Source organism: Strix uralensis, chromosome 8, assembly GCF_047716275.1.
Source record: "Strix uralensis isolate ZFMK-TIS-50842 chromosome 8, bStrUra1, whole genome shotgun sequence".
Lineage (NCBI taxonomy): Eukaryota > Metazoa > Chordata > Aves > Strigiformes > Strigidae > Strix > Strix uralensis.
This window is the reverse complement of record NC_133979.1, coordinates 28010216-28024601: the sequence shown is the minus strand read 5'-3', so window position 1 is coordinate 28024601 and position 14386 is coordinate 28010216. Positions and strand designations below refer to the sequence as shown.

General features: G+C 41.5%; 1 protein-coding gene across 4 annotated transcripts in view; it reads left to right on the top strand.

Annotated features, from left to right (window-relative positions):
* MTA1 (metastasis associated 1) overlaps positions 1-14386 on the top strand; it is an 86865-nt gene that overhangs the window by 30744 nt on the left and 41735 nt on the right. For all 4 annotated transcript variants that reach the window (XM_074876809.1, XM_074876810.1, XM_074876807.1 and 1 more), the window contains exons 6-10: positions 4718-4835; positions 6450-6552; positions 10704-10803; positions 12260-12448; positions 13573-13647. In XM_074876809.1, coding sequence (XP_074732910.1) covers positions 4718-4835; positions 6450-6552; positions 10704-10803; positions 12260-12448; positions 13573-13647 — 585 coding nt within the window. The remainder of the gene's footprint in view (positions 1-4717; positions 4836-6449; positions 6553-10703; positions 10804-12259; positions 12449-13572; positions 13648-14386) is intronic.

Sequence of the window (14386 nt, the reverse complement as noted above, 5' to 3'; positions counted from 1 at the left end):
CTTGCACTGTTAATCACTATTCAGAATATAAGTTTTGGGGTATACTTTTTCAGGTATTTTTTGACTTTAAAAATTAACTTGTAATACTTTTAAATTTATATTACTATTTGAATACATCTGCAAGCATTACATTTGCATTTGAAAATGCTAAAATGTTATACAAAAGAGGAAATCTTGTAATTAAAAAAAGTAGGGTAACAGTCATTATCAGTCTTTAAGAAACAAGGAGAAAACAGGTCACTTTTTTGCAAGGAGTGTTCTGTAGTCTGTCTCATAGTTGGGCTTTCTTTTAAAATGCTGTTTTAGTTTTCTTTAGTATTTATTTAAGCATAAGATTAATTTTAATCTGATACTCTAGTTTAAGAGAATTTTAAACAAAGCACAGGGATTAAATAGTTGGGTTTCTCTTTGGAATGTGAAACCAAAAACATGTCAAGTCTGCTCAGGGCTGCCAAATGGCAGCACATCAAACAAGGGCCGTTGTATTCAGAAATACTTGTAACCAGGTAGCAGCCTAGGATATGCCAATTTGAAAGCAAAAGTTAATCAAGCTGAAATTATTTCAGATTTACTAGTACCCAGCTTTTAAGTACTGATTGTTCTCAATGGCTCCCAGCACATTTTTCATCATCACTAATACTACAGGTAGGTACATTGAGACAGGGAAGGGAGCTGGCTTCCTCTAAACATGCAACTGCTTGGTTGCAGATGTAGGAATAGAAAGAGATTTCTTTTTTTCATCCTTTTGAACTCTCAAAATGTAAGATGAGTGATGCGGGTTATTTTTAAAACTGAGCAGGCACTTAGAGATTTCACAGAATGAGAGAGTTCCCTGAATGTGCCCTGTCACTTAGCATGGTATTTTGCTGTGGTGCAAACTAACTTGGACAGATGGTAAAGAAATTAAAAGCTCAGGAACACAAATGTGCTTGGGTGGAGGGTAAAGAGATTAAGAAAAGGAGATAGTTGTTGCCTGGTGAGTTCCTAGCACTGGATGCTATTGTTTTGAACTGTTTCTTCTTCCCCCCCCCGCCCCTGTTCTTAATCTGTTCTTTGCTTTCAAAATGTTTTAGGGTTTTTTTAACATGGCTTCTGTCAGTAAAGCCTAAGCAGTTCTAGGGAATCTGTCATTTCATTTTTTTATATGTTATGACCACTAAAAGTATGTTTTCAGCATGAGGCTGTCTGCCTTGAAGGAGGTTAAACACGCGGGCAGAAATTTTTAGGGAGATAGTAAGTATAGCAAAATTACATTTGTGTTATCTCTGTTTTTCTCCTTCCACCCTCTCTCTGTAATCTTCCTCAGGAAGATCTCTCCGTTACATTTGCAGAGGTATTTCTCTACTATTTCTGTATTGTACTTTCACTTTGAGCCTGTTCTCTTTTTTCTGTTCTCCTGCAGTTTCTTAGTGGCTTTGGTTCTTGGCTATAGCTACAGGTAGTTTAGGGGCTTGGGTAGGGAAGCTCTGAGCATATGTGTCTGTCTAACGCTTTGGAGAAGTAGAAAGTCATGGTTTAATTTTAACTCTTGGCAGGTCATTTTAATTTTTCCAAACATGTTGGGTGTTTTCTGGGATCTGAAATTAAAAGAGAAAACCCTTCTTTTTCTTCACTGCCGCAAATTCAGCATACACAGTTTTGACAGCTAAAATGAGCATGGAGGATTTTAAAGAGCCGTGTTATTTTGTTGTGAACATCATTCATCTTGTGAAACTCTTCGGAAAATTGTTCCTATCACGTAGTGGTAATCAAGAGTTCATGCACTCTTTAGAGTATAGAAGGATCTGCTTTGTTCCTTAGACTATAGTTTGCATTGGCACTAAACTGACCTTTAGTAAATGTTTTCAGAAATCCCATTCAGTTTGCATGAGCTGAATTTTGTGCTTCTGTGGGAGAAGATGATAGTGGTATTGCATTACCTCTGGGGATTAGAGTCTGTCTTGTATTCACACTTGAGCCCCTAAACTTCCACCTTTTCTCTGTTGAGGAGGCTCTGCTTGGGGAGAACAGCCCAGAGGTTTTTAATTCTTTCACTGAACCTGCTTGATTCAAGACAAAACTGGACAAGATCTAAAAAGATGACCTGAGCCTGGTAGAGAAGGATGGGTTTTATTTTATAGAGATAATCAATCAAAAAGCATAAAATCAATATAAAATCAATAAAAGAGAAGCAATAGGGCATCTAACAGTCAAATACCATGGGAGAAAACCCCTCCACAATGAATGACTTTCCCTGGCCAAGAAAGACTGTGTTAAGAAATTGCCCGTAGGACTGGCCTTCCTTGGGGCCCATGGTGTTATTATACTACAGTGTTTGGTTTGTGTATTTGATGGGCAATGTGCCTGAAAAGCATTAATGTTGCACTTTGTCCTACAGTTAGATATCTTGGAGCTGGAACAAATAAAACACTGTATTTATAACATGGAAGGTTGCAAAATAAAAGCTTTTCCTATGTTTTATTTATGCAACAATACATTCTCAAAATATTGAGAATGGTATTGGTATCTTGAACTTTGTGTATGTCAGGGAGCAAGAGACCCAGATTTCTTCACACAGCTATAATATAAATGAGTTCTCATAAACTCTGAAGCTCCTTTCTGTTGTAGATTGATGTAATTTGACTCTTGCCTGTGAGAGTAGGAATCAATTCTTTCAAAAACATCATACGTTTAGGATGCAACCAAATCCCCCCACCCCAAACCCAACCACAGGCAGCCCTTCCAGCTGACTCGGCTGGGTGTTGGACCAGCATTTTGCAAAGTGTTAGCTATGACTTTTATCCTGTTATTGTGACATAACATGAGATTGTTCTTGCCCTTGGAGTTCATGCTTTCATAGTGGGGAAATGGCATGTTTTTTGCTGAAGGAGATTGGTGTGAATTCCTGTCTTGCCCCTCTTGTGCAGTGCTGCATAGGTGATACCGTTTCATGCAGTAGCTTTCTCAGGTAGCAAATCAGGTTTGGCTGGCTTGCTTGGCTCCTTTCTGTCTTTCTTCCTCCCTTCCATGGATGTTCATCTCTTTCCAGAAAAATGCTGATTTTTATTAAAATTTGAGCAGAAAATACCGTGTTTAACACTTAAATTCTGTAATTGGATGCTGGATGCATTATATGTGCAAAGAAAACACAGGAGACCTTACCTCTATGGCATCAGTCTTAACATTAATATGTCTAATGTGCAGGGCTGGGGAACAGAACTAGTATGTACCTTTGAAGCCCTAGCCCTCAGAATTTTTGCCCTGTTACTGGGGAAACTCACAGGGATTCTTTCTTTTTTGGGCTTTGTATGACAGATTGGGAGACTCTCTTTTCCCTTGCCACCTCTTCATGAAGATGAACAGGGCTTGAAACTGATGCTGGTTTTGTCCTAATTTTTGTTGCATGCTGTTGACACATACAAATATAGGGAAAGGGAAAATGTGGTGAGCATGAAATGAGATGTATTTAAACAGGGTGCCTGCTATTGACACAGAAATATGGGGAAAGGGAAAATGAGCCAGAAACCTGAGATGTGAGAAATGGCGCATCGCACGTCCTGTGTTTCTGTTCAGAAAAACCTCTCTTTCCTGCTAATGGTGTTGCTGTGGATGGAGGTTATGAAAGGTCTGTTAATTCATGTCCTGCCAGAGCTCTCTTCCTGCCCCATATCCCACGCTATACTTTGATAGAGCATACCTGGTCTCAGATGTGTCACTCAATAGCTATAGCTAAGTACTTACCCGGGCAGAAAAGTTTAATTACTTACACTGTGCAGTTTTAAGTAGTTAACATTTTGGCTGTGTTCTTTCTCCAGCCTGGCAGGATGTTCTCGTTATGGTATGACTTCTTGCTTTAATTTTACACACCCAGGTAACAGAAGCCAGGCAGCTTTTTTAGCCCTTTTCTAATCTACTTGAACAAAAGCAACAAATTAATGTATTGCCACCTGCAGCTAATTACTGCTGATATTAAATTTAATACCCCTATTTTAACAATGAGCAGAAGAAAACGCGGTGATTTAAGCTTCAATGGTGGCCAACAAGAAGTTGGTCAGCAGTGCATCCCTGTGACAAGGAAAGCCAAGGACATCCTGGTCTGTATTAGCAGGAGTGTAGTGAGCAGATGGAGGAAGGGGATTCATCCCCTCAGTTCATCACATGTGAGACTACTTCTGGAGTGCTGTGTCCAGTTTTGGGCTTCCCAACACGAAAGAGACATTGACATACTGGAGCAAGTCCAGCAGAGGCCACAGAGGTTGTCTGGGGCTTCATGTCCCTATGGGGTGTTTTGTTAGTATGGCTGTAACGCTCTGAAGTTACACTTTAGTTTGTACCAGTTTTTCTGTGTGGATAAGTCAATAGCGTCTAGTATTGCTATTTTGGTATATGGGAAAGCGCAATTTTGTGTTCTGAAACAGCTGATATTACTAAAAATTATCTCCTGGCCCTTCTGAGCCTTGTTTGTGCAAGAGGAGCTTTGTTCACTTCAACTTCAAAGACTGTGTATTAAGGGAATGGCTGCTTTTGAGGAGAGCTGTTACAATATAGAAGAAAGTGGCACTGTTTGACGTAGGGTTTTAAAACTGGTGGTTCACTTATTGTTTGTTCACCCAGTTTTAAAATGTATGTATAGGTAATAAAACCAGATTTAAAATGTAAAAGCTTGATAGTATGTATGCAATTCTGAAAGTAAAAGTTAATAATACTGTTTACTTTTTTGGTCTTGTTTTATTTCTAGGATTTCTTCTTTTATTCACTAGTATATGATCCTCAACAGAAGACCCTACTCGCTGATAAAGGAGAGATTCGAGTTGGAAACAGATACCAGGCAGATATAACAGACTTACTAAAAGAGGGTAATTTCCATCATTTATTTAAATTGTCAAGAGGCCATGTCGAATGCGGCCACTTCTGTGTTTGCGGCCTGCGTAGGTGTGGGAGGTGGAGGTTTCCACTGCCAGGCCACGCGTACAGCGATGGCCTGGTTTGTTGGTGACTGAAGCTGTTACCCGCTGAGCGCAGTTAGTTATGTCTCAAACCAGTCTTCAAGTGGGCGTTTGTCCAAATCATAAAAGTTGTTGAAACAAATTGAATTAATTGGCTCTCTCAGAGCTTGCACTCTTTTTATTAAGAGATTTCAGAATTTCCATGGGAAACACAAATTTTCATTGCACCTGTAAAGCCTTTTTGTGTTTTTAATCAAGCCTCACTTCCCTATAAGAGCCCTTCCCAAATTACTCCCAGTTAAACGCTGTCTCCCCTCATCAATTTGCCCATTATTGCTGGGTGCCTTTTCCTCCGAGCCCTCTCCCCATCCCAAGTGCTGGCTGCCAGCCTAGACTTCTCACCTGCAGAACAGGCAGGAGGAAGAATTTGCTGGCCTGAAAGTGTTGTGAGACCTCAGCCTGCCCCCACTGTGTCATGGAGCAGTAGGACCACGAGGACCCTGGCCCAAGGAAAAGGGAGTAGTAGCAGTAATCAATCCTAGTTACCAATAGTAACTAACTTGAGATTTGTCTTTGTGTTGCTACCCTATAGATCCAAAAGTGGGTGAAAAACAGAGGGATGGGGAATACTGGCATCTAATGTCTCCTTTCTGAGACTCATGTAATGCACAGGGAGATGTCTGTCAGATGCTTTTCCTAAGAGAGCAGGGGTTGTGACCCGTGTTGGAAGGACCTTCTACGGACTGTATGGGCAGAGATGGGAAATCAATGAGATGCTTCTCTCTTTGCTTAGAAACTTCACTGATACTGTTAGCCTCATGTTAGAATAGGCAAACAAATTGGTCAGGACTCTTGTTTAATTTGTCTGTGGAACTGGTATTTATTCAGCAACTGGGCAAGCCTCCTAAGTGAGGATGAAGTAATTTGAAAGGCATTCTCTTCCCTCAGTGGGCCAACACAGGGCTTCAGAGAAGGATAATCTCCAGATGTTTTTAAAGGGAGCAGAAAAAAGAAGAAAAAGTCTCAGTAGCTCCTGTGTTTTTCCAGGGTATTTTGGTTTGTGTAGAGTCAGGAAAATAATAGCGAGAGGGTCCAATGCCATGACTTCCCCCTTAGAAAACAGCTGATGCAAGTTGAACCAGCTACTCTTTGCCTGCTCAGAGCAGCTGGGAGTGTGTCTGTTTTCCTGGAACTGCTGCAAGATAAAGGAGAAAAAGAAGGAAGCTGGGGAGAGGGGCTGAAGAGACACTGTCTAGCTGGGAGAAGTATGTACTCTGTTTCCCATTACACGTGTCCTTTGAAACCAGTTCTTCAAAATCTGATTGCTCGATTTAGACGAGCTGTGTTTCTGTGTCTTTCAAGCTGAAATTGTTACAGACAAATGAGTGAATGAAATTTTCCCTGTAGCCCGTTAGAGTAACTGAGCTGGGTTAGCAGTTAAATTATTGTGAGATGAAAAAATCTAGAATGTTCATTTATTTTAAAATGGCCATACTGAGCATTTCTGATTTGTTTTTCAACCAGGTGAGGATGATGGAAGAGATCAGTCAAAACTTGAAACAAAAGTTTGGGAAGCCTTTAACCCGCTAGTAGACAAGCAGATAGACCAGTTCCTGGTGGTAGCACGGTAAGAGCGTTTTACCTCTTCCTTGAATAAATAAATCTTAATAACTCTTCTTTTCCGAGTACTTTTTATGTTCTTTTTGCTCTATTAGTATTTAGTTGCTTGATTCATCTGCTCCATTTTGAAATGATGGACATTTTATGTGCCTTCCTGGGAATTGCATGACTTTAGAACAGCTACTCAGATTTACAACTTACTTAAACTCTTCCATAAAAGGAAAGCAAATGACATGTAAAAACTGTTCTATAATTGGTGAGGTTTTTCATATTCTTCGGACAGCATGCAGAAGGCTTAGTGAATGAACTAAATTCTTGACAGTTCATTATTCTGTCCATTTTCTCCCATCAAATCCAGTGATATTTTAGCATCCATTAATAGTTTGCTAAGAAGTCTGGTAAAGTGTTTTTGATGGAGTGTGGATGCTTTCTAATGCCTAGATTCCAGTAGGTAGGCACAATAAAGTAAAACCCTGCAAATCTGTACAGATGGTGAAATGTGTGCTTTTATTTAAGCCCAAAGCAATCTTTGATCAACTTTTGCTTTTTAAAATGTTCCTGAATTTTTTCACTGATATGCGTTTATATGAACAGAAGCCTGTACTAAATTTTAGGGTCTCATAGCAACTGGTGACTGAGTAATTGGGGGGGGGGGGGGGGGTGTGGAAAAGAAAAAAGGTAATACCGTCCAAATTCTGTGTATTTTAGGTAAGTTTGTAGGACTGTGTGAGAGGAAAGCGGTGTGAGTAAATGGACAGTTGGACCTTTTGATGGTTTTAGTCAGTGGAACAAGTTGTGTAAAGTTACAAGCTGCTAGTGGTGTCTGGTTTAGTAGTCTTGAGAGTTCTGCTTGTGGGCCATGGTATCTGATAGACGTAGACCTTGACTGCAGGGCTGCCTGCTTCAGCCGTGGGCTTTAGCCCTGGAAAACAGAGTTATGCCTATGTTTCAGTTACTCTGTTGAATTGGGCCCTGGTTCTGTCAGCCTTTTGGTTCTCTGTTTTTTTCCCTCCTGAGTTATCATGCTTTGAATTTCCTCCTGAACCTTCTGGAGTGTGGGATTGCTGTGCCCATTGTGGGGTAAGTTCCTGGGATGCTCCTCAGAGAGGCAACACTGGAGCTTGTATGTAAGAATCTGTCTGGACAGGGTCCTTCGGTTCTGAATTGAAGGTCTTGGATGATGTAATGAGAGTGCATTTGTCCAACATCATTCAACGTGCTGATTCAAGCTCAGGGAATAACTGGGGGGGAAAAAAAGAATTGAGGAAAATGAGGGAGATGGTGAAACATGATGTTTTAAGTACTTGAGAAGTGTGCATACTCAGAAATAAACACCCAAATTGATTTTCTATGTACTTTGAAGATAAAACTTGCCATTATTATGAACTTTGGCCGAAAATTTTAAAAATGGCTATTCTGAATTGCAGCACTTAAACCTTTACATGACTGCTTGAGCCTTGTGTGCAAGTCCAGTAACAGGGAGTCAAGAGTGAAACTAGGTTGGTTAAAGTTAAAAATGTTAACTGCAGTCCAGATTGAAGAAAACGTCACCGTTCAGAATCCATTAATACATTTTTGCCTTTGGTTAAACATGTGCTTTTTGTTGTATAGACTTTTTTAAGGTTCATAAAGTTCATGGTGTTCTGGCTACGCTAAAGAATCACCATAAAATTTAGGCTCTTGGAAGTTTCACTGTGCTGCTTACATGATATATTGCTGTTTCCCTTGACCTGTGCCAACAGTACAGTCTTAACTGGCTGAACTAAGTGATTTATGTGCAAAAGATTAATTCTACTTGATCAGATGGACATAGGGAAATGGATGAAAATGGGGAGAGGATAATCTGCACCAGCGATGCAGAACAAACGTATGAAGGAGTGATGGGGAGAGCTGGGTATCTCCAGCAAAGGGTGTTCTTGCCTCTTAGGGACCCTTCTTGAAAAGGTTGCCGTTTCACAGTTGCTTCTGTCAGGTGAAGTACAGGACACCACTGAAAAGCTAAGAACTTTGTTTCCTGGGTTAATTTTCAGCAGGATTGATTCAAATTGCCACTCAGCCACACAGTGCTCTGGTGCTGGTGTCAGGAAGACCCAGCAGGAAGTGAGAGGGTATAAGTGCCCCAGCGGGTGGGGGTTTGCACGTGGGTTGGTTTAGAGTGACTGTAGAGCTGCTTTGTGATGGGGGTTTCCACCTTGTGTAGGCTTTTGGTGGCAAGGCTGGTTTTAGTGGTTCTTTCTGGCTGTTCACCGCTGATACAGCTGCTTGAAGGTGCGTGCTGTAACGAGAATCACTGAAAAGATCAGTATAAAAATTGCTTCTGTCTGGAATCAGTGAAGTGATCCAGTTTATAATTAGATGCCACACACACACACAAAAAAGTATCAGTTCAGCTAAAGCTGGGGACGGGGGAGTTGTGAAGCAGGGATTGGGATAGTGACTGGGAGGCTGGGGAGAGGGCGAAGTGTGAATCGCCACAGAAACTTGGGTGGAGGAGACTGTTTTGGATTTTGGCCAAAATTAGGTATTCGATGACAACTACTGCTTCAGGGTTTACCTTTCCTACTCCTGCACTGCTTGGCACTAGGTTGTTCCTCTGTGCACTCAACTAGTTTGGGGACATGATCTGAGTGGAGCGAAAAGAGACCCACCCCACTTTTTTTTGTTGTTGTAGTAGTTGCTCACAGGAGTTCAGCTCCAGTTCACCGTGCAGGAGCACAAGGGTTTCACCCGTGTGATGTAGCAAGCAGCGAGGGGAGTAGGAATTGCTGCAATCAATGTTGCTGTTAAAAGTTTTTCCAATTTCTTTAGGAATAAAAGGAGCGTGGGGATTGTGGCCTTAGATGCTGGAATGGCTGGCATTGGGAAATGCTTGAGAATTGCTGTATTCTTATGCAGGCTATACAGCATGTGTATATACAATATTAAGTTGTAAAACAAAGATTGTTTTTTATTTTACTGAAACTTTTTGAAAAATTGCTTGCATTACTAAATTTTCTCTGTCTAGTCTTGGCATCTGCCTCTGTACCTTTGGACAATGTAGCCCTGCTCTTGCCATTGCGGAAGAGACTATTGCCATCCATAAAGATGGCTTGTGCTCAGTTTCTGTTAAAGCTTAAGTCTGAGAGACCCTGCACATGTGTTGAGGCAATCCCAAGCACAAATACAGGCTGGGTGATGAGTGGGTTGAGAGCAGCCCTGTGAAGAAGGACTTGGGGGTATTAGCAGATGCAAAACTGACTATGAGCCAGCAATGTGCACTCTCAGCCCAGAAAGCCAACTGTATACTGGGCTGCATCAAGAGAAGTGTGGCCAGCAGGTCGAGGGAGGGGATTCTCCCCCTCTACTCCAGTCTCCTGAGACCCTCCCTGCAGTGCTGTGTCCAGCTCTGGAGGCACCCAACATCAGAAGGACATAGACCTGCTCAAGCGGGTCCAGAGGAGGCCACGAAGATGATCAGGGGGCTGGAGCACCTCCCCTGTGAGGACAGGCTGAGAGAGTTGGGGTTGTTCAGCCTGGAGAAGGCTCTGTGGAGACCTTATAGCAGCCTTCCAGTACTTAAAGGGGGCTACAGGAAAGGTGGGGAGGGACTCTTGATCAGGGAGTGTAGGGATAGGATGAGGGGTAACGGTTTTAAACTGAAAGAGGGTAGATTTAGATTAGATAATGAGGCAGAAATTCTTCCCTGTGAGGGTGGTGAGACACCAGAGCAGGTTGCCCAGAGAAGCTGTGGCTGCCCCCTCCCTGGCAGTGTTCAAGGCCAGTTTGGACGGGGCTTTGAGCAGCCTGGTCTAGTGGAAGGTGTCCCTGCCCATGGCAGGGGGGTTGGGACTAGATGAGCTTTAAGGTGTTTTCCAACCCAAATCATTCTGTGATTCTATAAGGGATAAGAGAATAGTTCAAAACTCCCTGTTCGTGGTCCTTGAGTCTTTCACTGTCTCCCCTCCTATGCCAAAGCCTCTTTGGTCATATCAACTGAGTAAAGCATTCATAATAACAAATCACATCTGAAGAGAACGGTCTCTGGCTCAGAACTAGTGCTAAACCATGTAATCTTGTTACTAAGAAATGGAGTCTGCTGATCTCAAAAAGTGTTGGTTGGGTGTTTATATTTATGCTTGTTTTGCTTGCAAAGTTAATGCTCTGTTTAATTTCTTTCAGGTCTGTTGGTACTTTTGCCCGAGCGCTAGATTGCAGTAGTTCTGTCAGACAGCCAAGTTTGCACATGAGTGCTGCAGCAGCCTCTAGGGACATCACGCTGGTAAGATTTTTAAGAGGACTTTAAGATTCTGAGAGATGCAAAATATTCACCTCAGCAATAACAGTTGGCAAGGAGAGAGGGCAGATGGATTGTAATTGTGGCCTGCTGTGAAGCAGATCCCGGCTTTGTAAAGGAACCCTTTATTTACATATGAAGTAACTTTCTGGCCTTGTGCCTCCTATGATCCATCATGGATAATTCTATGAGATAATTTTATCTTTGTTTCATTTTATTACAATGTTTTGATGATATGCTTCACAGCCCATCTCCCGCATGGGCTTAGTAGCTGTCTTGAGAAGAATGCAAATGATTATCTGCCTGTCTGCAATGTTATAATGCCAGAGTGCCACTCCTCATCACTTCTCCAACACCAGACTGTCACTGGCATCCTTGGGCAAGATCATCTGGGGGAAGAACTTGCGGTCAGATAAGAAATTTCAGTTGATCCAGTTCTTGTCTTTGACGAGCTTCATTTTAGAGTACTTAGGGAGTGGTGACATTGTTAATATTTTATAATCATAAGTGATTCTGAGTTGACAGAGAAAAGGGAAAACTTGAACTTATATGCTTGAGAGAGTTTAATGAAAATTTGAATAAAATTTAAGAAGTCTCCAGAGAACTGTTATCAAAGCCTCACCTCCTAACTGGAATAATGTGAAATCATATATAGAACAAATTCTAGGGTAGAACAGTATAGATAAATTATGCACGTGCACAAGACTGGTATGATGAAAGGCAAATAACATCCTGATTAAAACTACAGAAATCAGGAAATAAAACCAACCTTTCATTTAGTAATACCAATTCCTCCCTCGCAGCATGTGCTCAGCCCTTGTAAATCACAAGTTGCAGACAGTTGTAGTTCAGCTTTCTGAGGAGTAATTGCTCCAGGGAGTAATTCTTTTTTCCTACTCAGCTATGATGTGTGACTTGAATCTTTTTTGGGATTTCTGGCCTTTGGGGGAACTGTATGCATGTGTTGCTGCCCTTAAATATTTTTCTTATTTGCAATTTTTGTGGATTGTTTGACGAAGAAAGTGCATGGCTAAGTTTATTAGAAAATATGCTGTTGGACCTCTGGGTTCATGCCCCATCTGTGGATGGTGGTACCTAACAGGGCTGCTCAGTCCTGGGGTGAGTGGGTCTCTATCCTATGCATTTTCTTAACAGTAGTGCTACAGTGGTGGTGCTGGTGAGTAGCTAAGTAGGAATTACTGATATGCAAGGGCTTGTGTTCCACAAACCCCACTATTGTTAGAGAATGTTAAACTTGTATGCTGACAGTCACAGTGAGTCTAAGGTTGGAACAAGTTTTTACTGACTTTGTCTTAGGTATAGAATACTGCACCCTCAAATCTTGGTGCAGAATTCTTGTTACTGCTGTTTCACTGTTAGGCATTTTTTTCTCCCTAGATGTTTGTCCTTACATTTATTTTTCTCTCTTCCAACCATGTAGTTCCATGCTATGGACACTTTGCACAAAAATGTCTATGACATTTCCAAGGCAATCTCTGCGCTTGTGCCACAAGGTGGACCAGTCCTGTGCAGAGATGAGATGGAGGAGTGGTCTGCTTCAGAGGCAAACCTCTTCGAGGAAGCACTAGAAAAATATGGAAAAGATTTCACTGACATTCAGCAAGATTTTGTAAGTATATAAAATGAGGGCCCACATGGTGACCAGTTCTGATCAGTGACAGAACTGGTTTACAGCTTGTCTAAACTGTGTTGGTTTTCTTCGTGTTGAAGAAGAGGGCTTTGAACTGGAGCATGTGTCTTGCTGTAAATTGGGGAAAGGCAGACCTCATACTGATGACAGCCTGTTGTACAGGCAGAATTTCAAATCACAGATGATAGCTTTTCCTTTAGAGACATTAATTTAAAATCATCTGCTCCACTACAGCTGAGGGAGGATTTAGGAAAGTGTTGTGACAGCCTAGCTGCTGTAGATTAATTTGTGTTTGAAGGAGAATAAGTACTGGGCCTTCTGAAACATGAAAATTTAGTCACTTTTATAATACGATTTCAGAAAGGGCCTTTTGAAAGTTTTAAAAAGGAATCCTGGGCATCCAAGGGAAGTGTCCTGTAGTTTGGCCAAAGCTCCACCCTAGGTGCTCAGCCTGCAGATTGAATGGACCACTGTAGAGAGCCAAGTTTCGCTGTATCGCTGTTCGAGTCCCCTGAAACAAAACAAGTAGTTTCAGTGTTGCTTGTCCTGTGTTCTAATCTTTTAGACAGAGGGACTTGGAAACAGCACAACACTCTTTGTGGTCTTGCTGAAATCCTCGTGCTTCTCACGCAGAGAACAGAGCTGGCAGGGCACAATTCTGTTAGTAGTTATTACTTTTTTTTTTTTTTAAATGGGCCAGCTCCATAGAAGCCAGGCAAATCAGAGCTGTGGTAATGTAGTTGTGGCTCTTGCTCCAGTCTTTGCTGCTCAAGTGGAGTGAGTCTGAGACAGTGGGTTCACTTCCACATTGTGCCTCCCTTGAATGGTTTACTGTGGAGCCAATGCGGCATGAAGATTTACCTGTAACCTGCTCTACTTCTACATCGAAAGCACTACTTTTTGAAAGGACATTTAATGTAACATGGGTCCCATGTGCATCTAATGCCCTTAGGAGATTGAGACACTGACTGTCTTTTTTTGTTAGGAGGGTTAGTAGTTGCAAGTCTCTGCTATAAACTGTCTGTCAAAGGAATCCTGTGAATTTCAGTGAGGCTGTGTGCCAGCTCCCTGCAATGACTGCTGCTTTTCCTTTATGTCCCTAGCTCCCATGGAAGTCCTTAACAAGCATAATAGAATATTACTATATGTGGAAAACTACAGACAGATATGTTCAGCAGGTAAGAGAGTCAGAATCACCTCTTTCATTCTAACAGAAGATGTTTTTCTTGCCTTTGAAACCAAGCATTGTTGCTTTATTCTTCCTCTTGGGGTTCAGCCTTTCGAAGAGGTGGGTTCTGTAATGATCTGAAGCACCGAAAAATCTCTTGTTACTAAACTCATCAGCCATTCCGTAGATGCAAACATGTAGCACTGGCATTTGTGCTTTCTTTTCACATTGCTGCTACGTTATTTGTTTGGAGCTTTCAGATATCTGTTTTGGAATTTCAGTAGTTTGAGGAAGGAAATACAATTAATTTCTGGCTGTAGAGTTCACGGTCAGCATTACCTTCAGTTTTGACTTTTTATGGTGGGGTTGACAGTTGCTGTACAACAGGCACCCATGCTGATTCTCCACTTCTGGCTGCCCATGACTTTGACTGCAGATGCATGGAGGCTCCCCCGTGTAAGCACTGCCAGTAAAGTGTTTGTCTGGGAAGCGTTGATGGCTCAAATTCCCAGACTCGTTATACTTGAGAATCAACTTTCACTAGTGTTTACAATAATTTTTTATCTCTACTTGTTTAAATACGAAGGCTGCTTGGTCCTTTAAATAAAGAAAGCACAATGCAAACAGCATGCAAAATGTTGCAGAGTATCAGTTGCTGAAAACTACTTATAATACTTAATGGGAAAATTAATTAAAAGAAGAGAGAAATATATAATGGATTTTTCATTATAATTATCAGTATTCTGTTT